The 27,092-nt window shown below is 47.4% G+C and overlaps 1 protein-coding gene across 4 annotated transcripts in view; it reads left to right on the top strand.

Moving 5' to 3' along the window:
- The first annotated feature begins 646 nt into the window (after positions 1-646).
- LOC146999627 (actin-related protein 3B-like) overlaps positions 647-27,092 on the top strand; it is a 49,977-nt gene continuing 23,531 nt past the window's right edge. For 2 of the 4 annotated variants that reach the window (XM_085834481.1, XM_085834483.1), the window contains exons 1-5: positions 16,640-16,735; positions 19,039-19,146; positions 23,473-23,616; positions 25,535-25,708; positions 26,310-26,402. In XM_085834481.1, coding sequence (XP_085690607.1) covers positions 16,691-16,735; positions 19,039-19,146; positions 23,473-23,616; positions 25,535-25,708; positions 26,310-26,402 — 564 coding nt within the window. In that variant the 5' untranslated portion in view covers positions 16,640-16,690. Of the gene's footprint in view, positions 729-16,639; positions 16,736-19,038; positions 19,147-23,472; positions 23,617-25,534; positions 25,709-26,309; positions 26,403-27,092 lie in introns of those variants that run through there. The other 2 variants (XM_085834484.1, XM_085834482.1) reach the window with 2 other exon arrangements.

Here is a 27,092-nt window from a genome sequence, read left to right on the forward strand (position 1 = left end):
GATTTGAACTCAGGACCTCTGGAATAGCAGTCAGTGCTCTTAACTGCTGAGCCATCTCTCCAACCCCTTGATTTCATTTTTTAATGGCTAGATAAGATTCCATTGTGTATCAATATTACATTGAAAAGGAATTCATCCACTTTTGACAGACATCTAGCTGGGTCCCGTTCCTTGGCTCCTGTGAATACACAGTGGTCACCATTGCCATGCATCTATCTCCGAAGTTTATTGACTTGGAGTCCTTCAGTTGTAGCCCTGGTCTATACCGCAGTTCTGTGTTTAGTTCTTATTGGGAACCTTCACACTGACTTCTGTAATAGTTCTGCCACTTTACAGTCCACCAACAGTGCACGAAGTGTCCTTTTCTCCACCTCATCACCAGCAAAGCCGCTTTGTCTTCAGTAAACACAGAAGGACCAGAGGGAGTTGCATGGTAGATGGGTCTGCCACGGCCATCAGGTAGTTCCATGTACTGAGAGGCACTGCTGTAAATACATGTATGTTGCTTATGTTTTTGTCAATGGGAGCTGCCCCCCAGAAGGCCTTCATTCTGTGGGAGCACACAGCCTCCTCTATGTTCCTTTGGTGACACTGCTGCTTCTGCCCTTTTTGCTCCAGTGGCCTATATGACATGGCCTGTTGAAGACTGGGATCTTATGGAAAGGTTCATGGAACAAGTGGTCTTTAAGTATCTTCGTGCTGAGCCTGAGGACCATTACTTTTTAATGGTGAGTAGTTGGAACCAAGAGAAATACACTCCTGAGAGTTCCAAAGTACTTAGATTTCCTTTTTTAAATGCAGAATCCTCCTAAAGACTTTGGCATGAATCAGGCTGCTTTTAGGGGCAAATACCAGAAAGTGCAAGAAGAATATCAAGATCCTACAAGGCTTAGCATCTTGCAGACCAAGAAGGGCAAAGTCCGGCTGCCTGGGGCTCCTCGGACCATCAGCTTCAGGATGAACCCAGCTTTTAGTGTGGCCTCTTCTGTTGGCTCTCTGGTGCCTCAGGACAGCTTTCCAACTTCCTGTGTTGCTACTTCAGAGTCTTTCCCTATTTCTGCTCAGTAGTAGAAGGGAAACTTTCCCTGCAGCTTTCCTAAGCTTAGGAACCTTTCCGGTGGTTTTGCCCTGTGTGCCTGAGCTGTCTGTGGGTCTCTTAGACTGGGAGGAGGGGTGAATACTGTAACCTCAAGCATAAGGTCCAGAGAGGGAGGCTTGGGAGGAAAGCTCTTATGTCCTGCAGTGTCCTCAGGAGTGGACGCTGTGACTATTATTCTGTTATCGCAGAGGAACCCCAGCCATGAGATCACTTTCCAGTGTTTAGGTTCTATTGTAGGAGGGAACTGATCTGAGTTACAGGCTCTGATGATGGTATGTAAGTGTCCTGTCAAACAACAACTGCATAGAGAAATGAGAAGAAATATCTCCTGGGATCTCTGAGATCTCATTGTTCTATTTAACACAATGTTTCCTTCCATGGAGCAGTCCTTTTACATTAAAGGTAGCCTAAGGTATAATATGCTTGCTTAGTAAACAGAAACTCTGTACAACATAAGCTGCATATTAAAACTCACATGAATTAGCTTTGAATTTTTCTGTGCAAGTATATTGTTAAATGGTTCCAAATTCAGTTATAATGATTTTCATTTTTTTCCCATACACACTCTTTAGAGTTGTCTGGCTTAGAAGGTGGTAACTACAAGGTTAATAGTTAAGGAGTCTACAGAGTTAATGTCTGTCAAGGCAGTCTTTGAGGGTGCTCTGAGCTGCCCCTTAGGTGGGATTGTCAGGCATGGCTTCTGTGTCTTACAGGCCTTTGTATTTCCTCCCTGGAGTGGTTATAGTGACTAAAGGAGGCCAGGGGACTGACAGCATGAGTTCCTTTGTCTCAGACTCTGCATGCTGGGCTTGGTGCTTTCCCTGCTCCTGCTTATCACTGACTACCTGTTGGACAGGATTTTAGGGCCTGGTACCACTCCAACTGCTGCCTTCTGCCTGCTTCAGCTTACTGTGCCAGGGCTCTTCTCTGCCTCTGCCTAAAGGGGATCTGACCTAAGGCTTGTGGAGTGAGTGCAGTGCATGTCACAGGACACTTTTCCTAGAAAGAGAGAGAGAGAGAGAGACAGACAGACAGACAGACAGACAGACAGACAGACAGAAAGATTTTGTTCTCTCCTGTCTCTGCCTCTAATTTCCTCCTGGTCCTCCTCTTGGTCCTCTTCCTCCCCTCCCCCCATCTCTCTCACACATGCACACCCTTCCCTGATTTAGCATATATATAAATGGGAAAAACAATCAGTTTCTAGGAAGAAACGGAGGTGGAGTTTCATGTGAACCTAGAAAAGTCCATTTGCCAAAAATAGGTACCCATGGTGAATTTTAAAAATATTCAAATCCATTTCAACAAATACAAAGTAGATCATACTGCACACACTGCACTATGAATCTGCAAGTGTTGAACGTGACTTTGGGAATTTCCTGTTTCTTCCAGGTATATGTGTGTGTATGCGTGTTTTCCACATATGTGCAGGTGCCCACAGAGCCCAGAAGGGGGCTTTGGGTCCCCTGGAGTTAGGGTTACAAACATTGTAAGCTGTCAGACAAGTGTGCTGGGATCAAACTTAGGTCCTCTCTAAGGTCTTAACCATTAAGATAACTTTGTAGCCCTTCCACCTCATTTTTATAGTAAAAAAATGACACTTACAGATTTTGTGTGGTGGTGGTAGGGTATGTGTGTGCTGTGGTATGCAGGTGTGCAACAGAACACAGATTACCGGGTCGGGTCTCTCTTTTACTGTGTAGATTCTAAAAACTCAGGGTTTGGTCTTTGAGGAGAGTGCAGAGCCATTGTGCTGACTCTGCTTTACTTTTTGAGGCAGAGCTTTCCTCTCTGGCTATACTGTCTGTCCAGCAAGCCACGTGGGTCCTTCTGCCTTGCCTCTCACAGGTGTGTTTGCTAATATTCCTGACCTTTTACGTGAGTGCAGGGGGTGTGAACTCAGGACAAAGGTAGCAGGCACTTCACCAACAGAGCTATCTCCCAGCCTTGTGTTCTTCCCCATCAGTGGGTGGGGTTGGGAGGAGGGAAGTGGTTGCAGGAGGGAGGGGAGACATCTAACTGCTTTTTAGGTGAGGACTTGGGGTTTAGTGTATATAAGCCCTAAGTGACTCATATCACCAGCCTGTTAGGAGCCCACAGGACTGTCCTTTGTGTTGTATCTAGTCATTGGAGGGTTCAGAGCAAGAACGAGCTGGTAATAGCATGTTTTCTTTTTCTTTTTTTTTTTTTTTAATATTTTTTTATTACATCTTTTCCTCAATTACATTTCCAATGCTATCCCAAAAGTCCCCCATACCCCCCCCCCACTTCACTACCCACCCATTCCCATTTTTTTGGCCCTGGCGTTCCCCTGTACTGGGGCATATAAAGTTTGCATGTCCAATGGGCCTCTCTTTCCAGTGATGGCCGACTAGGCCATCTTTTGATACATATGCAGCTAGAGTCAAGAGCTCCAGGGTACTGGTTAGTTCATATTGTTGTTCCACCTATAGGGTTGCGGATCCCTTCAGCTCCTTCGGTACTTTCTCCAGCTCCTCCATTGGGGGCCCTGTGATCCATCCACTAGCTGACTGTGAGCATCCACTTCTGTGTTTGCCAGGCCCCGGCATAGTCTCACAAGAGACAGCTATATCTGGGTCCTTTCAGCAAAATCTTGCTAGTGTATGCAATGGTGTCAGCGTTTGGGAGCTGATTATGGGGTGGATCCCTGGATATGGCAGTCTCTAGATGGTCTGTCCTTTCGTCACAGCTCCAAACTTTGTCTCTGTAACTCCTTCCATGGGTGTTCTGTTCCCAATTCTAAGGAGGGGCATAGTGTCCACACTTCAGTCTTCATTCTTCTTGAGTTTCATGTGTTTAGCAAACTGTATCTTATATCTTGGGTATCCTAACTTTTGGGCTAATATCCACTTATCAGTGAGTACATATTGTGTGAGTTCCTTTGTGATTGTGTTACCTCACTCAGGATGATGCCCTCCAGGTCCATCCATTTGGCTAGGAATTTCATTAATTCATTCTTTTTAATAGCTGAGTAGTACTCCATTGTGTAAATGTACCACATTTTCTGTATCCTTTCCTCTGTTGAGGGGCATCTGGGTTCTTTCCAGCTTCTGGCTATTATAAATAAGGCTGCTATGAACATAGTGGAGCATGTGTCCTTCTTACCGGTTGGGACATCTCCTGGATATATGCCCAGGAGAGGTATTGCTGGATCCTCCGGTAGTACTATGTCCAATTTTCTAAGGAACCACCAGACTGATTTCCAGAGTGGTTGTGCAAGCTTGCAATCCCACCAACAATGGAAGAGTGTTCCTCTTTCTCCACATCCTCGCCAGCATCTGCTGTCACCTGAATTTTTGATCTTAGCCATTCTGACTGGTGTGAGGTGGAATCTCAGGGTTGTTTTGATTTGCATTTCCCTGATGATTAAGGATGTTGAACATTTTTTCAGGGACAGCATGTTTTCTGATGATTTAGACGCACACTGGCCTGTGAACTGAGCTGGTGGCAGATAGGGGTCCTGTGCTTGTCCCTAACACTGAACTGACCAGACCTTAACATAAAACTGGGTGTTTTGAGGCATTCTGTAGCCTAGACTGTCCCGGGACTCACTATGTAGCACAGGCTGTCTTTAATTCATGGCAGTCCTGCTGCCTCAGTCTCCAGGTGTTGAGATTAGGAGTGTGAGCCACTAGCCACCACATTTGCCAGAATCCTGCTTTAAAGAGGTTTGCTGGTTTTTCTTTTCTTTGTTTGTTCTAGGAATTAATCCTTAGGCTTTGAGGTTTGCATGGCAAGCTCTCCACCACCTGGGTATACCCCTAGTGCCCACTGTGTCTCTCCTTAGTGTCCACCACGCCCCTACTGCCCACTGTGTCTCTCCTTAGTGCCCACCGTGCCCCTGGTGCCCACTGACTCTCCTTAGTGCCCACTGCGCACCTGGTGCCCACTGTGTCTCTCCTTAGTGCCCACCCAGCCTGTGGTGCCCACTGTGTCTCTCCTTAGTGCCCACCGCTTCCCTGTTGCCCACTGTGTCTTTCCTTAGTGCCCACCCTGCCCCTGGTGCCCACTGTGTCTCTCCTTAGTGCCCACCGCACCCCTGGTGCCCACTGTATCTCTCCTTAGTGCCCACCCTGCCCCTGGTGCCCACTGTGTCTCTCCTTTGTACCCACTGCACCCCTGGTGCCCACTGTATCTCTCCTTAATGCCCACTGTGCCCCTGGTGCCCACTGTGTCTCTCCTTAGTGCCCACCCTGCCCCTGGTGCCCACTGACTCTCCTTAGTGCCCACTGCGCACGTGGTGCCCCTGTGTCTCTCCTTAGTGTCTCGCTTAGTGTCCACCACGCCCCTACTGCCCACTGTGTCTCTCCTTAGTGCCCACCGTGCCCCTGGTGCCCACTGAATCTCCTTAGTGCCCACTGCGCACCTGGTGCCCCTGTGTCTCTCCTTAGTGCCCACCGCTTCCCACTGTGTCTCTCCTTAGTGCCCACTATGCCACTGGTGCCCACTGTGTCTCTCTGTAGTGCCCACCGTGCCCCTGGTGCCCACTGTGTCTCTCCTTAGTGCCCACCATACTCCTGGTGCCCACTGTGTCTCTCCTTAGTGCCCACTGTGCTCCTGGTACCCACTGTGTCTCTCCTTAGTGCCCACGATGCCCCTGGTGCCCACTGTGTCTCTCCTTAGTGCCCACCGCACCACTGGTGCTCACTGTGTCTCTCCTTAGTGCTCACCCTGCCCCTGGTGCCCACCGTGTCTCTCCTTAGTGCCCACCACACCCCTGGTGCCCACTGTGTCTATCCTTAGTGCCCACCGTACTCCTGGTGCCCACTGTGTCTCTCCTTAGTGCCCACCGTGCCCCTGGTGCCCACCGAGTCTCTCCTTAGTGCCCACCGCACCCCTGGTGCTCACTGTGTTTCTCTTTAGTGCTCACCCTGCCCCTGGTGCCCACCGTGTCTCTCCTTAGTGCCCACCACACCCCTGGTGCTCACTGTGTCTCTACTTAGTGCCCACCACGCACCTGGTGCCCACTGTATCTCTTCTTAGTGCCCAACATGCCCTGGTGCCCACTGTGTCTCTCCTTAGTGCCCACCGCTTCCCTGGTGCCCACTGTGTCTCTCCTTAGTGGCCACCCTGCCCCTGGTGCCCACTGTGTCTCTCCTTAGTGCCCACCATAATCCTGGTGCCCACTGTGTCTCTCCTTAGTGGCCACCATGCTCCTGGTGCCCACTGTGTCTCTCCTTAGTGCCCACAGCACCCCTGGTGCTCACTGTGTCTCTACTTAGTGGCCACCGTGCCCCAGGTGCCCACTGTGTCTCTCCTTAACGCCCACCCTGCCCCTGGTGCCTATTGTGTCTCTCCTTAGTACCCACCATACTCCTGGTGCCCACTGTGTCTCTCAGTGCCCACCATGCTCCTGGTGCCCACTGTGTCTCTCCTTAGTGCCCACTGTGCCCCTGGTGCCCACTGTGTCTCTCCTTAGTGCCCACCATACTCCTGGTGCCCACTGCGTCTCTCCTTAGTGCCCACTGTGCTCCTGGTACCCACTGTGTCTCTCCTTAGTGCCCACGATGCCCCTGGTGCCCACTGTGTCTCTCCTTAGTGCCCACCGCACCACTGGTGCTCACTGTGTCTCTCCTTAGTGCTCACCCTGCCCCTGGTGCCCACCGTGTCTCTCCTTAGTGCCCACCACACCCCTGGTGCCCACTGTGTCTATCCTTAGTGCCCACCGTACTCCTGGTGCCCACTGTGTCTCTCCTTAGTGCCCACCGTGCCCCTGGTGCCCACCGAGTCTCTCCTTAGTGCCCACCGCACCCTTGGTGCTCACTGTGTCTCTCTTTAGTGCTCACCCTGCCCCTGGTGCCCACCGTGTCTCTCCTTAGTGCCCACCACACCCCTGGTGCTCACTGTGTCTCTACTTAGTGCCCACCATAATCCTGGTGCCCACTGTGTCTCTCCTTAGTGGCCACCATGCTCCTGGTGCCCACTGTGTCTCTCCTTAGTGCCCACCGCTTCCCTGGTGCCCACTGTGTCTCTCCTTAGTGGCCACCCTGCCCCTGGTGCCCACTGTGTCTCTCCTTAGTGCCCACCATAATCCTGGTGCCCACTGTGTCTCTCCTTAGTGGCCACCATGCTCCTGGTGCCCACTGTGTCTCTCCTTAGTCCCCACAGCACCCCTGGTGCTCACTGTGTCTCTACTTAGTGGCCACCCTGCCCCTGGTGCCAACTGTGTCTCTCCTTAGTACCCACCATACTCCTGGTGCCCACTGTGTCTCTCCTTAGTGCCCACCATGCTCCTGGTGCCCACTGTGTCTCTCCTTAGTGCCCACCGTGCCCCTGGTGCCCACTGTGTCTCTCCTTAGTGCCCACCATACTACTGGAGCCCACTGTGTCTCTCCTTAGTGCCCACCACACACCTCGTGCCCACTGTGTATCTCCTTAATGCCCACTCTGCCCCTGGTGCCAACTGTGTCTCTCCTTAGTGCCCACCATACTCCTGGTGCCCACTGTGTCTCTCCTTATTGCCCACCGTGCTCCTGGTGCCCACTGTGTCTCTCCTTAGTGCCCACCATACTCCTGGAGCCCACTGTGTCTCTCCTTAGTGTCCACCATGACCCTGATGCCCACTGTGTCTCTCCTTAGTGCCCACTGTGCCCCTGGTGCCTACTGTGTCTCTCCTTAGTGCCCACCATACTCCTGGTGCCCACTGTGTCTCTCCTTAGTGCCCACCATACTCCTGGTGCCCACTGTGTCTCTCCTTAGTGCCCACCATGCTCCTGGTGCTGACTTTGTCTCTCCTTAGTGCCCACCCTGCCCCTGGTGCTCACTGTGTCTCTCCTTAGTGCCAAACGTGCCCATGGTGCCCACCGTATCTCTCCTTAGTGCCCACCACGTCCCTGGTGCCCACTGTGTCTCTCCTTAGTGCCCACCATGCCCCTGGTGCCCACTGTGTCTCTCCTTAGTGCCCCCCTGCCCCTGGTGCCCACTCTGTCTCTACTTAGTGCCCACCATACTCCTGGTGCCCACTGTGTCTCTCCTTAGTGCCCCCCTGCCCCTGGTGCCCACTGTGTCTCTACTTAGTGCCCACCATACTCCTGGTACCCACTGTGTCTCTCCTTAGTGCCCACCATGCCCCTGGTGCCCACTGTGTCTTTCCTTAGTGCCCACCGTACTCCTGGTGCCCACCATGTCTCTCCTTAGTGCCCACTGTGCTCCTGGTGCCTACTGTGTCTCTCCTTAGTGCCCACCGTGCCCCTGGTGCCCACTGTGTCTCTCCTTAGTGCCCACCATGCCCCTGGTGCTCACTGTGTCTCTCCTTAGTGCCCACCGTACTCCTGGTGCCCACTGTGTCTCTCCTTAGTGCCCACCATACTCCTGGTGCCCACCGTGTCTCTCCTTAGTGCCACTGCAACCCTGGTGCTCACTGTGTCTCTCCTTAGTGCCCACCACATCCCTGGTGCTCACTGTGTCTCTCCTTAGTGCCCACCGCGCACCTGGTGCCCACTGTATCTCTTCTTAGTGCCTACCACGCCCTGGTGCCCACTGTGTCTCTCCTTTGTGGCCACCCTGCCCCTGGTGCCTACTGTGTCTCTCCTTAGTGCCCACCGTGCCCCTGGTGCCCACTGTGTCTCTCCTTAGTGCCCACCATGCCCCTGGTGCTCACTGTGTCTTTCCTTAGTGCCCACCATACTCCTGGTGCCCACTGTGTCTCTCCTTAGTGCCCACCGTACTCCTGGTGCCCACCGTGTCTCTCCTTAGTGCCACCGCAACCCTGATGCTCACTGTGTCTCTCCTTAGTGCCCATCCTGCCCCTGGTGCCCACCGTGTCTCTCCTTAGTGCCCACTGCACCACTGGTGCTCACTGTGTCTCTCCTTAGTGCCCACCATACTCCTGGTGCCCACCGTGTCTCTCCTTAGTGGCCACCCTGCCCCTGGTGCCCACTGTGTCTCTCCTTAGTGCCCAACGCGCTCCTGGTGCCCACCGTGTCTCTCCTTAGTGCCCACCATACTCCTGGTGCCCACTGTGTCTCTTCTTAGTGCCCATCGTGCCCCTGGTGCCCACCGTGTCTCTCCTTAGTGCCCACTGTGCCCTTGGTGCCTACTGTGTCTCTCTGTAGTGCCCACAACGCTCCTGGTGCCCACTGTGTCTCTCCTTATTGCCTACCGTGCCCCTGGTGCCTACTGTGTCTCTGCTTTTTTCACATTCTGAAGCAGGGTCTAAAGTTGCTGAGTGTGGGCATGAACTCTCTTTTTCTGAAACCTTATCAGGCCTCAAAATTGTGATCCTCCTGCCTCAGCCTTCCGAACAATTGAGATCACAGTCATGTGCTACTGGCCTGATCGCTGTGGCATTGAGCGGAAATCAAGTTGTAACTTTAGAAAACATCTTTCAGACTTTATGAATATAACTCAAAAAGAAAGAACAAGTCAAGGAGCCAAGTAAAGCATTGAGATGGGGTGGGTGCAGCATGAGATGGGAAGGGAAGAAGGGAGACTGGGGCCACTCTGTGGTGGCAGGAGGTGGAGCTGTGTGCTGTGCTGTGCTGTGCTGTGCTGTGCTGTGCTGTGCTGTGCTGTGCTGTGCTGTGCTGTGCTGGGGCTGTTGATAGTGAGTGTGGGAGAGTAGGAGATGACAAGCAGCCACTCTGTGTGCTCCCTCCTGCAGCCTTGGGCATTGTGCTTCAGATGTTATCCACCCTGTGTGTGTGTGTGTGTGTGAGAGAGAGAGAGAGAGAGAGAGAGAGAGAGAGAGAGAGAGAGAGAGAGAGAGAGAGGAGAGAGGAGAGAGGAGAGAGGAGAGAGAGAGAGAGAGAGAGAGAGAGAGAGAGAGAGAGAGAGAGAGAGAGAGAGAGAGAGAGAGAGAGAGAGAGAGAGAGAGAGAGAGAGAGAGAGAGAGAGAGAGAGAGAGGTTCTCTTTTTTTATGAAGTCATATAAGGATGGATTGATTTTCTTTTTTTTTTCCTTTTTTTTTTATAGTATAGAATAGAGTTTATTTAGGGCAAGGGGAGGGGAGTCAAGAGGGTAGCAGTGGCAGAAAAAGGCAGAGAGAGGTAGAGAGTAGAGAAGTAGAGGCGGGCCATGAACACGTGGAGAGAGGGGGAAGGGAATAGGGACGGGAGGGAGAAGGGAATAGCCCAAAAGGGCAAGAGAGAAATAGCTTTTTTTTCCTTTTTAAATATTTTTCATTAGGTATTTTCCACATTTATATTTCCAATGCTATCCCAAAAGTCCCCCATACCCACCCCCCCACTCCCCTATCCACCCACTCTCACTTTTTGGCCCTGGCATTCCCCTGTACTGAGGCATATAAAGTTTGCATGACCAATTGCGCTCTTTCCACTGATGCCTACTAGGCCATCTTTTGATACATATGCAGCTAGAGACACGAGCTCCGGGGTACTGGTTAGTTCATAATGTTGTTCCACCTATAGGGTTGCAGATCCCTTCAGCTCCTTGGGTACTTTCTCTAGTTCCTCCATTGGGGGCCCTGTGATCCATCCACTATCTGACTGTGAGCATCCACTTCTGTGTTTGCTAGGCCCCGGCATTGTCTCACAAGAGACAGCTGTATCAGGGTCCTTTTAGCAAAATCTTGCTAGTGTATGCAATGGTGTCAGCGTTTGGCGGCTGATTATGGGATGGATCCCTGGATATGGCAGTCTCTAGATGGTCCATCCTTTCGTCACAGCTCCAAACTTTGTCTCAGTAACTCCTTCCATGGGTGTTTTGTTCCCAATTCTCAGAAGGGGCAAAGTGTCCACACTTTGGTCTTCGTTCTTCTTGAGTTTCATGTGTTTTGCAAATTGTAACTTATATCTTGGGTATTCTAAGTTTCTGGGCTAATATCCACTTATTAGTGAGTACATATCATTTGAGTTCTTTTTTTGATTGGGTTACCTCACTCAGGATGATGCCCTCCAGGTATAACCATTTCCCTAGGAATTTCATAAATTCATTCTTTTTAATAGCTGAGTAGTACTCCATTGTGTAAATGTACCACATTTTCTGTATTCATTCCTCTGTTGAGGGGCATCTGGGTTCTTTCCAGCTTCTGGCTATTATAAATAAGGCTGTTATGAACATAGTGGAGCATGTGTCTTTCTTACCAGTTGGAACATCTTCTGGATATATGCCGAGGAGAGGTATTGCGGGATACCCTGGTAGTACTATGTCCAATTTTCTGACCACCAGACTGATTTTCCAGAATGGATGTACAAGCTTGCAATCCCATCAACAATGAAGGAGTGTTCCTCTTTGTCCACATCCTCGCCAGCATCTGCTGTCACCTGAATTTTTGATCTTAGCCATTCTGACTGTGTGAGATGGAATATCAGGGTTGTTTTTATTTGCATTTTCCTGATGATTAAGGATGCTGAACATTTTTTCAGATGCTTCTCAGCCATTCGTTATTCCTCAGGTGAGAATTCTTTGTTTAGCTCTGAGCCCCATTTTTAATGGGGTTATTTGATTTTTCTGGAGTCCACCTTCTTGAGCTCTTTGTATATATTGGATATTAGTCCCTTATCTGACTTAGGATGGGTAAAGATCCTTTCCCAATCTGTTGGTGGCCTTTTTGTCTTACTCACAGTGTCTTTTGCCTTACAGAAGCTTTGCAGTTTTATGAGGTCCCATTTGTCAATTCTCGATCTTACAGCACAAGCCATTGCTGTTCTGTTTAGGAATTTTTCCCCTGTGCCCATATCTTCGAGGCTTTTCCCCACTTCCTCCTCTATAAGTTTCAGTGTCTCTGGTTTTATGTGGAGTTCCTTGATCCACTTAGATTTGACCTTAGTACAAGGAGATAGGAATGGATCAATTCACATTCTTCTACATGATAACCACCAGTTGTGCCAGCACCATTTGTTGAAAATGCTGTCTTTTTTCCACTGGCTGGTATTAGCTCCCTTGTCAAAGATCAAGTGACCATAGGTGTGTGGGTTCATTTCTGGGTCTTCAATTCTATTCCATTGGTCTACTTGTCTATCGCTATACCAGTACCATGCAGTTTTTTTTTTATCACAATTGCTCTGTAGGACAGCTTTAGGTCAGGCATGGTGATTCCTCCAGAGGTTCTTTTATCCTTGAGAAGAGTTTTTGCTATCCTAGGCTTTTTGTTTTTCCAGATGAATTTGTAGATTGCTCTTTCTAATTCCTTGAAGAATTGAGTTGGAATTTTGATGGGGATTGCATTGAATCTGTAGATTGCTTTTGGCAAGATAGCCATTTTTACAATGTTGATCCTGCCAATCCATGAGCATGGGAGATCTTTCCATCTTCTGAGATCTTCTTTAATTTCTTTCTTCAGAGACTTGAAGTTCTTATCATACAGATCTTTCACTTCCTTAGTTAGAGTCATACCAAGGTATTTTATATTATTTGTGACTATTGAGAAAGGTGTTGTTTCCCTAATTTCTTTCTCAGCCTGTTTATTCTTTGTGTAGAGAAAGGCCATTGACTTATTTGAGTTAATTTTATATCCAGCTACTATACTGAAGCTGTTTATCAGGTTTAGGAGTTCTCTGGTGGAATTTTTAGGGTCACTTATTATATACTATCATATCATCTGCAAAAAGTGATATTTTGACTTCTTCTTTTCCGATTTGTATCCCCTTGATCTCCTTTTGTTGTCTAATTGCTCTGGCTAGGACTTCAAGTAAAATGTTGAATAGGTAGGGAGAAAGTGGGTAGCCTTTTCTAGTCCCTGATTTTAGTGGGATTTCTTCCAGCTTCTCACCATTTACTTTGATGTTGGCTACTGGTTTGCTGTAGATTGCTTTTATCATGTTTAGGTATGGGCCTTGAATTCCTGATCTTTCCAAGACTTTTATCATGAATGGGTGTTGGATTTTGGCAAATGCTTTCTCTGCATCTAAGGAAATGTTCATGTGGTTTTTGTCTTTGAGTTTGTGTATATAATGGATTACGTTGATGTATTTTCGTATATTAAACCATCCCAGCATCCCTGGAATAAAACCTACTTGGTCAGGATGGATGATTGTTTTAATGTGTTCTTGGATTCGGTTAGCGATAATTTTATTGAGTATTTTTGCATCGATATTCAAAAGGGAAATTGGTCTGAAGTTCTCTATCTTTGTGGGATCTTTCTGTGGTTTAGGTATCAGAGTAATTGTGGCTTCATAGAATGAGTTGGGTAGAGTAGCTTCTGTTTCTATTTTGTGGAATAGTTTGTTAAGAACTGGGATTAGACCTTCTTTGAAGGTCTGATAGAACTCTGCACTAAACCCATCTGGTCCTGGGGTTTTATTGGTTGGGAGACTTTAATGACTGCTTCTATTTCTTTAGGGGAAATGGGACTGTTTAGATCGTTAACTTGATCCTGATTTAACTTTGGTACCTGGTATCTGTCTAGAAATTTGTCCATTTCGTCCAGGTTTTCCAGTTTTGTTGAGTATAGCCTTTTGTAGAAAGATCTGATGGCGTTTTGGATTTCTTCAGGATCTGTTGTTATGTCTCCCTTTTCATTTCTGATTTTGTTAATTAGGATGCTGTCCCTGTGCCCTCTAGTGAGTCTGGCTAAGGGTTTATCTATCTTGTTGATTTTCTCAGAGAACCAGCTCCTCCTTTGGTTGATTCTTTGAATAGTTCTTCTTGTTTCCACTTGGTTGATTTCGCCCCTGAGTTTGATTATTTCCTGGGTCTCATCCTTGGGAAAGTCTAATTGTTTCTCCCTCAGCAGTGCTCTCCCTCAGCTGCAGTTGGCTGATGTCTAGGGTAGAGCGCCGTGGCCTTCCACTTCGGCATGTGTATTGGTCTTGTTGGTTATGTTTCAGTACCATGGGTGAAAAGCTTTCCCTGTCATTCCTAGGAGATTGCTTTGTAGTCTCAAAGCAGACCTCCTGGACCCTAACAATCTTTCTATCCTGTCTTCTCTCATGCTCCCTGAGCCTTAGGTTGTATTTGTTGCAGCTGGGCACCTCATGACCTGATATTCATTGTATTTTGACTAGTTGTGGTTTTCTGTGGTGGTCTCTGTCTCCTACAAAGACAACCTTCTGAGAGAGGACTGATGTCTTAGGGTTTCTATTGCTGTGATGAAACACCATGATCAAAAAAGCAAGTTGGGGAGGAAAAGGGTTTATTCAGCTTACACTTCCACAGCACTGTTTGTTCATCACCAAAGGAAGTCAGGACAGGAACTCAAGTTGGGCAGGAGCCTGGAGGCAGGAGCTGATGCAGAGGCCATGGAGGGATGCTGCTTACTGGCTTGCTTCCCCTGGCTTGCTCAGCCTGCTTTCCTACAGAATCCAGGCCTACCAATGTAGAGATGGCACCACCCACAATGGGCTGGGCCCTCCCCCACTGATCACTAATTGATAAAATGCCTTACAGCTGGGTCTCATGGAAGCCTTTCCTCCATTAAGATTCTCTTCTTTCAGATGGCTATAGCTTGTGTGTCAAATTGGCATGAGAGTAGCCATCACAGACGAGATTTACACTTACCTATGGGTATAAGAATAAATGCTTCCATTGCTGTTGGGAGGTGTGCTGGTCTAATAAAGCTGTGTTAGTAGGCTCTCCTCTAGACCCAGGACCTCTCTGACCCCAGCAGGCGGGCTAGGTGGTCAGTACCAGGCTGTTGTGAAAGCCTTAGGTCCGATTGGTTACCAGCAAGTCTGAGAACTACTATTTAGGACTGTCTTGAAGGGCCGGTCATTATTGTGGTTCATCGCATTTTCACAGTCAGGTAGGACTACTAATTGCTAGCCTCCTTTGGCAGCTTGCATTGCACCTTCTTAAACTATGAAAGCTAGTTCTCAGAGAGGAGGCTTTCTCTGAGCATTCTTTATTTAAAGATAATTAGGGTTTAATTTGGGATTCTCAAGCAGTAACAGTGTTGTGATTATATACAGTCTATAGCTTACCTCACCCTGAGCAGCATATAAAAGGCCTTCTCAGCATTAATATTATTTTTCTGAGTTGATGCACAGTTAAAGACACTTTGGTTTTGCAAAACGTTAGATTGACATTGGGGCCAGATATTATTGGGCTGTCCTTTGTGTCATGGAGACTCTGTGCACCACAGAGTTAAAGTGACCATACTGAAGCCAGAGGCTTTATTTTCTAACTTGAAGTGTTAGTGGTGTGCTCTGCTGCCTTGACAACACCACAGACAAAGTGGTTCAAACAAGAGGCATGTAGTTTTCATAGTTTTGGAGGCTACAGGTTCAAGGCTAGGGTGGTACTGTCTGGGACGGCTCCTGGCGAGGGCCCTTTTCCTGGTCCTTCCATGCTGCCTTCTTGCTTGGCATCTTCCCTGTGCTAACATGTGTAAAGAAGAAGGGAGGCAGAGAGGCAGGTGGTAGGAGAGAGGAAGAGAGGAAGGAAGGAAAGAGGGAGGGCAGGTTTGTGGGTTTAGGGCCTTAATGCATGGACTATGGGGGACCCCCACTTGAGTTCAGAATAAAGGACTTTTTGCCAGAAGGCCTAGACCATTTTCATTTATTTTTGTAGTTTACATAAATATAAGATGTAGAACTTTATTGCTTTGGGAGAATACAGCGCCTTGTTTTAGTTTTTCTGCTGTTTGGTGATTTTTATCCTATTTTATGGTAGTTACTGTTTTTAAAAGGCTTCACGACTTGCTGAGAATCTTTCAAGAGTCTCATCTGCTTTTTTCCATGTCATGCTATGTGCACAACCACTATCCCTTACTCCTCAAAATGTGTGCAACCAGAAGCTTTTGAAGTTTGGAATACTTGAACATACATAATGAGATTCCATGGGCTTAGGACTGAGGTCTAAATGCTAAATGTATTTGGGCTTTACAAGGATCTGTACTTACAACCCCAGGATGATTTTATACTGTACTTTTAGTGTACATGTGTACTGACTGACACCTGTCATGTAAGATCACTGTGACATCAGCTTGGTGCCCAGAATTTCAGGTTTGGAGTATCGTGGGCTGCTTCCTGTCCATCCGTCTGTCCGTCGGTCCGTCTGTCCGTGTGTGTGTGTGTTTTCCATTTGTGTTTCATTTACTTTTCTCTTTGTTTTAGTATTTTTACACAATATTGAATGTTAGCATTTGTTTTTAGTGCATGTGTGAGTGTGGGCTTGGTATGCCCAGGGCGTCACTGCCTGGGGAACATGGCGGCCAACCTGGAGTGTGGTGGGCGGAGCCTGCCACTGCTGCTGTGAGTGACAGGTGAGAGGAAGCTTCTGCCTGACCATTGCCTCTTCTTTGGAGCGCTCAGCTGTCTCTGGTCCAGGCACGGGGCCTAGCGTCCTGAGTCTTCACTCTTGGCTGTATTCTGTTGCCTTTGGTGTTATGCACCAGGGTTCTTTGTTTCAGGGTGGTTGGGTGTAATGTAGGTGATGAAGGAGCTCTTCCTTGTCTTTGACTTGTTGAACTTTGACCTTTGGGTGAGTCATGAGAGCAGAAGCCCCATACTGCCTTCACTGTACCTTGTCAAAGCTTTGAAGACCCACAGTAGGCGCCCTTAACTAGTCACCTTCAGTGAGGACCCTCTTGGCAACTAGGGAGTTCTAGAATACTCTGGCCAATGTATCTGTAGGTTAGCCTTTTTATTAACTCTGATGTAGTTAATGTTTTCTTACAGACAGAACCGCCACTGAACACACCAGAAAACAGAGAGTACCTTGCAGAAATCATGTTTGAATCATTTAATGTACCAGGACTCTACATTGCGGTACAGGTAATTAAAGAAAAACACCCACATTATCTTTGTGATTCTGACAGTGTAAGAAGCACTAATATCAAGGTCATTTGTGCTCAGTCTGGCTGGACACTCATAACTACCACTGAAGTGAGATTGGTCTGGATCTACAGATTTCCTAGGCAGAGTCTCATGTGTTTTTATTTGGGTGACAAGATAGAGATGTAGAGGCCTTCCTTCCTTCCTTCCTTCCTTCCTTCCTTCCTTCCTTCCTTCCTTCCTTCCTTTTTTAAAAAAACTTCTCACGCTTACTTTGCCTCACTGTTAAGAAAAAACAAAACAAACCTAATAACAGTGAAAGTGAAAAGAACAGACATCCTAAAATCCATTGGAAAACAAGGTAACCTGGGAAGGGTGTCTCAAGCCTCATACTACCACATGGGGGGATAAGGCAAGAAGTCAACCTGGGATAGATTTGTGTTCTGAGGCAAGTCTGAGTTGCAGAGTGAGATCCTGTCTCAAAAACACAATAAACAAACAAACAAACAAACACCAAGCCAAAACAAAGTCAATGTCTCTAGAGAACCCTAGGATTCGGCTGCATTAGTTCTGTGCACTCTGGCTTCGGAGAGGCCCTGAGCTCCCAGGGGCTTCAGGGCTCATCTTGAAGCTTTTTCTTGGCCTACAGTCTCATTGTTGCTTTAGTGGTTGTATATGAAGAAGTTGGTTGGAATTTTGAGGAGTAACTGAGATGCATCTCTTTCCAAGATTCCTGTCTAATATTGCTTCCTTCTAAGAGAGAAGAGTCCCAGGGGAGATGCAGTTTGGAGGTGCTGTACTGTTGTCTCCTCATGATCAGTCATAGTGCCTTTTGACACAGCAAAGGCTCCAACCATTCTTACAGGGGAATCTAGAATCATTATTTTTTCTCCTGGTCTTTTTTGAGATAAGGTTTCTCTGTGTAACCATGACTGACCTGGAACTCACTCGGTAGACCAAGCTGGCCTCAAACTTACAGAGATCAGCCTGCCTCTGCTGGCATTAAAGGCATGAGCCACACTGCCCAGCTGAGACCTATTCATTCTCTTCTCTCCCAGGATACCTATAATGTATAGAATAGGAAGGTACTCAGGAACACCAAACTTACTATTATTATTTGAACTATAGCCTACAGTTGCCTCAAAGTCAGGATGATCCCCCTGTCTCACCCTCTTTGAGTATGTGATGACAAGTGTGTTCCACAATGTCCCACAATAACTATTAGTTCTTAAGATGATCCACATGCCATACTTAGAGTCTCCATGACATGAAGGACAGCCAAATAATTTGGTATCTGGCCACAATGTCAATCTAACATTTTGCAAAACCAAAATATCTTTAACTGTGTATCAACTCAGAACATTGATGTTAATGCTGAGAAGGCCTTTTATATGCTGCTCAGGGTGAGGCGAGTGTTGCACTCTAACAGTCATGTTTTTTAAAAGTGAATTCCTATGTTCTGCCTTGGCCTGACATTCGCTGGACAGTTCCTTGCTGTGGGTGTCCTGTGCATGGCAGAGTGTGGGGCAGCAGCCCCCTTGCCCCCCACATACACACACCGCCTCCTCACCTCTGACAAACTGTGACTGTGGGCAATGGCAGCGGACATGGCCAGCTGCTCTGTTTTTGAGAGAGTTGCCTTTGGCTGAGAACTGCTGTCTTGCATCTGTCAGATGAGAGTTTCTGGGTGGGGGGCGGCCCTCATCATCCGTGAGAGAAGAGCTCCATGCGGGCTGGGAGAGTGCTTGCCCAGCATAAACCCTGGGGTTGATCCCAAGCCCGGAATAAACTGTGTATGGTGACACACATCTGAATTCCTAATACTCTGTAGCTGGAGGCAGGAAGATCAGGAGTTAGGCCATTCTTGGCTGCACAGTGAGCCTGGGTTTCATGAGACCTTGCCTTGACCCACAAACTCCCGAACAAACAAACAAACAAGCAAAGAAAAGCCCCAGCTCCATGTGTCTTACCTTGTAGTGTTTGTGGCTGTGCTTGGACCACCAGCAGATTAGAAGTTAAACCTTATGATTTAGCAGTGGGATTCCACTTCATTGATTTTGTTTGTAAAACTTTATAGGTTCTTGTTGAAAACTTGACTCCTTCATTTGAAGTGAAAACTGGCATGCAGGTTAGCTGAGTGAGAATTGTAATGTAGGAGATGTGGGGTCGGGAAAGGGAAGTTTCTCAGATTTATTAAGTAAGAAAGAGTTCACTGCAGGATCTGAGACCAGCTGAGCAGTGGCTTTTGATCTTCCTGGTTGTGATGCCTCTCTTCAGTGGCTGATCAATGTCTCTCTTTCTAGGCAGTGCTGGCTCTGGCAGCCTCTTGGACATCCCGGCAAGTTGGTGAACGCACACTAACGGGGATAGTTATAGACAGTGGAGATGGTGTCACCCACGTTATCCCGGTGGTAAGCACGGGGTTCTTATTTTACTCTCTGAGGTTTAAGCTGACCTGGGGTAAGAGAAGAAATGAAAAGGCAAATCAAAACGCAGCCTACTCAAGTAACATGCCAGCTTTTACATGGTGTAGTAGAAACAGCTATGGGACCGACCGACTCCTTCCTTCCTTCCTTCCTTCCTTCCTTCCTTCCTTCCTTCCTTCCTTCCTTCCTTCCTTCCTTTCTTTCCTTCCTTCTTTCTTTCTTCCTCTCTTTTTCTCTTTCTTTCTTTCTTTCTTTCTTTCTTTCTTTCTTTCTTTCTTTCTTTCTTTCTCTCTTTCTTTCTTCCTCTCTTTTTTTCTTCCTCTCTTTTTTTCTCTCTCTCTCTTTCTCTCTCTCTCTCTCTCTCTCTCTCTCTCTCTCTTTTTCTCTCTCTCTGTTTATTGTGAGATAGGATTTTCTTGGCTGGCTTGAACTGACAGACATCTATCTGCCTCTGCCTCTCAAGTGCTGGGATTCAAAGTATATGTCACCATGCCAGCCTTGGCAATGCGAATTTAGAGTTCAGGAAGGTGAGAAAGAGTTCAAAAAGTGGCTATGTTTGTGCCTTTGTTGTTTTTGCAATATGGAGCAAATTATGTAGTCACATGCTTTTTTTTTGGCCAGGATTCTGCTGTATTCCCACGAGTGTCACGTGAGTGTCCTGGCTTGAATGAAAATGGTCCATAGGGAGTGGCACTGTTAGGGGGTGTGGCCTTTTGGAGGAAGTACATCACTGGGAGTGGGCTTTGAGGTTTCAGATGCTCAAGCCAGGCCTATTGGGCTATTTATTCCTGCTGCCTGAGGATCCAGATATAGACCTCTCAGCTCCCTCTTCAGCACCATGTCTGCCTGCAGGCCACCATGCTTCCATCATGACAATAATGGACTAAACCTCTGAACTGTAAGCCACCCCAATTCAATGTTTCCCTTTATAAGAGTTTCGATGGCCATGGTGTCTTCACAGTAATAGAATTCCTAAGTAAGACACTCATCATTGGAGCTGCTGCAGTTAGACATCATTCTGATGTCAACGTCGAGGGTCAGTGACAGGCTCTGCTCATCTGGGGCTGAGGAGAACTTGCTCTTGCCTCTGAATGAATTCAAGAGTGACAATCACATTTGATTGCAGGGCTCCTTATGCTATCGCCTTTGGGTTTTAAGTCGTTAGGGGAGTCAATGCAGGAGGCTTTCTCATCTTTCCTTTGGTCCAAGGGATGACTTAAAGGAATTATTTAAAAAATCAACAGTGTCAGTAGAAAGTCAGACAGTCATGATCATCCCCCTTCAGGTTTTCTCAGTAGCCATAGTTACGGTGTTAACCACAGTTATTTATGTTACCCATCGTTATAAACACACACATCAATTATATGAAGTTCTGTGGCTTGGTTTTGTTACTTGGAGGGTGTGTGTATACTGTGTTTGCATGGAGTTGCATGCCATGATCATATGTAGTAGTCATATGAGCTTGTGGGCCTCACTTCTCTCTACCATGTGAGCTCCAGGGATCAAACTCAGGCCGAGCACCCTTATCTGCTAAGCTATTTTACCAGCCCTTAAATAAGTTTAAGTTTTGAAAAAAAAGTTATTTAATGATGTTTGTGTCTCTGTATGGGTTTGTGCACATGAATACAGGTTCCCCCAAGAGGCCAGAGGCATTGAAACCCCTGGAACTGGAGTTATTTTGTCTGCTGTCCGATATCAGCGCTGGCAACGGAGCTTAGTCTGCAGCAAGAGCAGTTCATGACCTTAGTCGCTGAGCCATTTCTCCAGCCTCCTAAATGTAAATTTAAAATGCAAATAAGAGAATTAAAAAATCCAAAACTGAGTGGGGTGGCACAAGCCTGTAATTCCAGCGTTTGAAAGGTGAAGGCAGGAGATTCAGAAGAGAAAGGTCATCCTTGGCTTAATACTGAGCTTAGGGCCAGCCCGGGATACGTGAGACCCGTGTCAACCAGCTTCACAAAATTGAACATCTTTTACCTTCATGTCGTGTGTGTATACACACCAAACAAACAAACAAACAAACAAAACCCAACTTGGCTAAAGCCAAGCAAGACGGGTGAACTTCCTCTCTTGCTGCTTTGTGTCTGCTGAAAGGCTAAAGTCATGAAAGGCTTTATGGTCCCTGTCACCCTGTACCCCTGCCCACGTGTCCTCTTCATGGGAGGAGTGGACCCTTCAGAGCCGTCTCAGAGGCTGGCTCTGTGGGAGTTGCTGGAGGAGGTGCTGCCCCTCTGGCTTTCTCACTGCTGTGCTGCCTTGTAGAGCAGAGGGCCTTTGCTCCCAGTGCTGGAGCCCCAGGTCTGCCTGCACCCCTTCTCCATCATCTCCACACTGTGGGCCAGGGTGAGCAGAGGCCCTTCTATCACTTGTTCCCTTCGCCCAGGGTCAAGGGTCACTCAGAAAGTGTATGGTAGGAAGAAAAGACATTTCACATAGAGCCCAAGTCCAGAGAGAAAGGGTTTTGTAATTTATTACTGTAGATTCTTCTCCCATTTATAAAAATTAATTTGTTACTGATAATCTGGGTAAAGTTAAGAGAACAAAATTACTCATAAATCCATCTAGACAATCACACTATGAACTGCATAGCCTCTCAAGTGTTGGTTAAAACACACATGCACAAGCACAGAGAATATCTTCTGTCTAGTTTGTGTTCTAACAGTATAAATAATACTAAAGTTGTATTTTGCACATTCATTTAATGATACCTTTTCTGTATGGTCAAACATCCTATGAAAAATTGTCACCTAAAATCATGGTGTGTGATCTAAAGTGACATGGTGGTGACTGTCCTGCTGTTGGGTGCGGAGCACACTGAGGAGCCGACTTAATGCTGGCTTTAGGAATTGGTGTATATGGGTCTCACGGGGTGATTGGGAAGATTCCATGTGTTAGAAGCTAATGTTTAATTGCTTGTACATACCGTTTCTCTAAAAATATTTTACAAATAGTTGTACTTTGCAGAAAGGCCCAATGTTTTGTCTAGAAGTTAGGAGCATGGGGGAGGAGCCCAGGAGGACTTGGGGAGGTGATCCTTACAGCTTAGCATGGCTCTGTCTGTGCCTGTGCTGATGGATGTAGTACACACACACACACACACACACACAGAGTACACACACACAGTACACACACACACACAGAGTACACACACCGTACACACACCGTACACACACACACACACACACAGAGTACACACACAGTACACACACACACACACACAGAGTACACACACAGTACACACACACACACACACACAGTACACACTCACACACACACACACACACACATGCGTGTACCCAGCATGGAGCTGTGGTTCATCTTCATGTCCTCTCTTTCCCCCTGGCCCTGTAGCACAGCGACCACAAAGTGCTAGTGTGTGAAACTGATCACCAGTGTCCCCACACCTGAGTCGCTGCAGACAAGCTGCATGGGTGGCCAGGCTTATGGCTGCTATGGCAAGTGTGTGCAAACAGAAGGTCAGTGAGGGGACTTTGGGCCCATCACTGCTGTGGGCAGGTGGACTCTAGGCACTCCTGCTAGTGGATGGCAGAGTTATTGTGGACTCCCACAGGCCCCTCACAGACATGCCTTTAGTAGCTCAGAAAGGCATCAGGGAGCATCCAGATCCTAAGATGCACTGGTCTTAGCTAGCACTGACTGGTTAGCTTCTTTGAATCACTTTCAATGTGCTGAACAGGGCCATGTCTTGAATCCTTATATCTGCCCTTAAAGCCCATGTGTGACCTGCTGGGTTTTATTTCATAGACGCTGTAAATGCCCTCAGGGTATTTGCTCCACACTAGGGATGGAGGTTAGGATCCCTGACCCAGGGTTGGGATCCAGGCTTTTGGGGATCACCGTCCTCTGTGCTTTTCCACAGTTGCTAACTTTGAGTTAGGAGCAGCTTCATCGGTGGTTTGACAGTGCACAGACAAAGCCTGTTCGGCCTACGTAGAGGAAAGCTTCACTGTCAGGTTAGCTCCTCTCTCAGGCAGCAGCACCTTTTACAAACGACCAATTCTGTGTCGTTGCCTACATGTTCCTAATGGAAACATTTTGGTTGCTTATGGAGATTCAGGTTATTGGAGTCATTCAGAATTTTAAATATTAATGGAACTTCAGATGCTGTCATTTAAAAAGACCAGAGATACTGAACCTTATAAGTGAGAGCCATTAAATGCTAGTTCAGTGCTCAGAAGGGTGGACATCTGGGAAGGGGTGGGTGGGGACCTGCTGAGTGCACGGGCTCTGGACTGTGGTTAGTGACGTGGCTGTCCTGCCTCCTCTCGTCTTCTCTCCTCTCTTCTCCAGGCAGAAGGTTATGTAATTGGAAGCTGCATCAAACACATCCCAATTGCAGGTAGAGATATTACGTATTTCATTCAACAGCTGCTAAGGGAGAGGGAGGTGGGAATCCCTCCTGAGCAGTCACTGGAAACCGCAAAAGCCATCAAGGTAAAAACAGAAGGGAACCTGGCTGGTTTGGGGGTGAGGGAGATGGTGCTTGGGTGTTCCCCTCAATGCCACTGCCCCTCCTGCTCCCTTCCTGTCCCCCGAGAGTGTGGGCCTTGGTTGTTTTGCCATTGAGTTTCCTGTGCTGGGGACGTGAGGCTCAGTGTGCTCTCCTACACAGAGAGCAGCTTCGGAGCTGGTGTTGAGCCACCGGTGTGTGGAGTAGAGCATTGTTTAATTGAAGCCTAATTAAACCAAACCTTCAATTAGCTGCATGCTGCTTCCCCATCTCCCTCCGTGCTTCCATTTAGAATCAGGAGGCGAGTCGCAGCAGTAGCTGTCAGGAATCCTGAGGTGTTTGCGTGCTTTGTGTCCTGAGAGTACACCTCAGAACCCTGCCAGTCTAGATCTCAGGGTCCTTAAACAGAATCCACCTGCCTGTCTCCAGACCTCAGTTACCTGTTACAGCAGTGACAGGAAAATGTGAACTTAGTAACAAAAGAACAAAGTGAAACTTAGTAACAAAAGAACAAAAGGTCATTATTTAGAGGGTCTACTTGACCTCACCCATCTTCCTATTGGTGTGGGCATGGCAGTTACAGACTTTTAAAAGGAATTTTTCTTCTCAGCTAGCAAAACTAAAACATTAAAAAAAAATCAAAATGCAAGAGATTCCTGAGTGTTCAAGGCTGGTTATCATATATCGAGAGGAGGGAGGGTTTTGTTTGAATCTGGAGAAGGGTCTGAGGTGGGGTATGACATGTGACCTCACACAGCTCTGGTTCTGAGCTGCAGCGTAGAGGGGTAACTCTCCTGCTGTTTCCTCTCAGCCAAGCATCTCTGGAGGTTGGTTAAATTCAAAGAGGCAGGGGACAAGATTTCTGAATTTTGGCTGATGCTAGTTGAGAACAATCCTTTTGGGATGGGACAGGTAGAGGGCTGGCTCCTACAGAAAAAAATGCCACCTGTCCCTTCCTCGTGGGCTTGGGCTTCCCAGGACTGGGGAGACTTGAAGTCCTCAAACAAAAGGGAAAAACTGGTCGTTCCATGGTGGGGAGAGATTTGAAAAGATGTCCTCAGACTTCTTTGTAGACTAAAATATTTCCAAGGTTTCCCCTCAGCCTTTGTTTCCTTTTCCTCAGTGGGAGCCATCTCTTGGCAGCCCCAGTGCTCTCGCCTGATTCTGCTCTTATTCTACAGTAGCTGCCAACTGATGTCATGATGTTTGCTTATTTCAGTCACCTAGTGTCTGACTCTGAGCTAGATGGCCTCTGAGAGGGATCTAAGTGTTTCATCGACTGTGTATCTCCAGTGTTGATCAAGTGACTTAGAATACCTAACCAGCAAGGTCAGGGGATCAAGCAGACATTTAACAGGAGGACAGATAGCATTCCCTTAGGCACGCATGCGTGCACATACTCTCTCTCTCTCTCTCTCTCTCTGTCTGTCTCTCTCTCTCTCTCTGTCTCTCTCTCTCTCTGTCTCTCTCTCTCTCTCTCTGTCTCTCTGTCTCTCTCATGCAGTTGGCTTCTGGGCCAAGCTTAGCTTGTTGGTCTTGTGGACAGTAGTGAGGCTGGCACCTGATAGGGAGCCTGAGGGGCCAGCAAAGCCTGGGTGGAGACAAGGAGCTAATGTTTTATAGATAGATATTATTTCAGACAAAATGGCAACAGAATTAGGGAGAACATGGTAGTGATGTGTAATCATTGCAGAGAAAACAGACTTACCTACTCAAGTGTAGTCATGCTTAAGCTGAAAGACAACAGGACACATGCTTGATGGTTCAATCACACAAGAGTTACAGTGTAGGCAGAGATGAGTTCAGAGGTGTCTGTGAGATGTGGGTTCCTGTGTATTTGTCAGAGGGCAGAGGTGCGGGTACTTATCAATGCTTTGGCCATGTCTTTTTGTGTACATACAGGAGAAGTACTGTTATATTTGCCCGGATATTGTCAGAGAATTTGCTAAGTATGACGTAGATCCTCGGAAGTGGATCAAACAGTACACAGGGATCAATGCCATCAACCGGAAGAAGTTCATTATAGATGTTGGTTATGAAAGGTTCCTGGGACCAGAAATATTCTTTCACCCTGAGGTAAGATGTCTGAGTGTACTGAGTAGTGTATGTGGAGCGATGCTGCCCTCCAGTGTGCAGAAGGAGCAGTTCCCAGTAAAGGGACCCAGTGAGCAAGTTGGTTTCACATGGTGGTTCCCTCTGCAGAGTGGTTGCCTGGTGTGCCTTGCTGTAGGCTTACCCGCTTTAACAGTTAAGGTTGGGGTTATCCTGGGCATGAGGAAGATCTCTGAAGAGCAATAGAAGAAATGGATTTGAAACTGATCTCCAGGGACCTGTAGGAATAAAGCAGTCACTAATCTCAAGGCCTGTGTGCATTGATCCCTGTATGAAAGTAACAGTAAGACGGAGTGTTTTGTGACTGTTCGTGTAAAACCAGTGAATGCCCAGCTGGTGAACTGGCTCATAACTGTCTGCAACTCCAGCTCCAGGTGATATGCTGTCTTCTTCTGGTCTCTGCGGGCACTGCACTCAGATGCTCAAACCCACACCCAGACACACCCACACACATAACAAAGTACATAATTAAAAGTAAAAATGAAGTCTTAACATTTTGTTTGAAAATAGTTTGTGTTACTTGAGAAAGTGTATAATATTTCTTTCCTATTTATATAAAATATAGTTTGCCAACCCAGACTTTATGGAGTCCATCTCGGATGTTGTTGATGACGTCATACAGAGCTGTCCCATAGATGTGCGCCGGCCGCTGTATAAGGTATAAACTTCTTGGGTAAGGTGTTTTGAGTTCCTTCCCACATAAAAGGCCTGTAGTTGTTGGCTATCCATGTAGCAAGTCTTCATCACTGTTTTCCTGCTCCCGGCAGGAAACGAATTCCAGTTGTGTATAACTGAGAGCTTTGACTCAGAGAGGGGATGAGTGGGACGCTGGGAATATGACACAACCAACAGAGGGACTTTTCAAACTCTTTTCTTCCTCCCTTCCCCTCCCTCCTCTGCTTGAGCGCAGACCATGACTTTCCTGTCTCGCCCTCCCTAGCACTGGGGTTTCAAACCCTGTGTCTCCATGCCTGGCGTGAGCTGTCTTTTTGTCTTGACTGTCAAACTGGATTGAGTTACACAGCCTGAGCCATACACACCAATTGAAAGAGGAAGGTTTGCCCTGCTCAGGCTCTCTGGGAACCGCTCTTATTCTTTGCTGGGTATTTACGGTCAGTGCTGAGGTTAGCCCGGCAGTAAGTACAAATATGCACGTGGAGGAGTTTTTCAAAATTCTTTGATTGTCTGGAATTGTAAGAATGAAACGAGAGAAATCTAGTCATTGTTACATGAAATGAATAATGGCTGACAGCTGGTTAGCAAGAGCAGAAATTATCTTCAGATAACATGTGCATGTGTGCATCAAGCCTTCATCCTCAGCTAACGTGCATGTGTGCATCGAGCCTTT

Source organism: Mus caroli, unplaced genomic scaffold (genome assembly GCF_978045245.1).
Source record: "Mus caroli unplaced genomic scaffold, Mus_caroli_1 scaffold_274, whole genome shotgun sequence".
Lineage (NCBI taxonomy): Eukaryota > Metazoa > Chordata > Mammalia > Rodentia > Muridae > Mus > Mus caroli.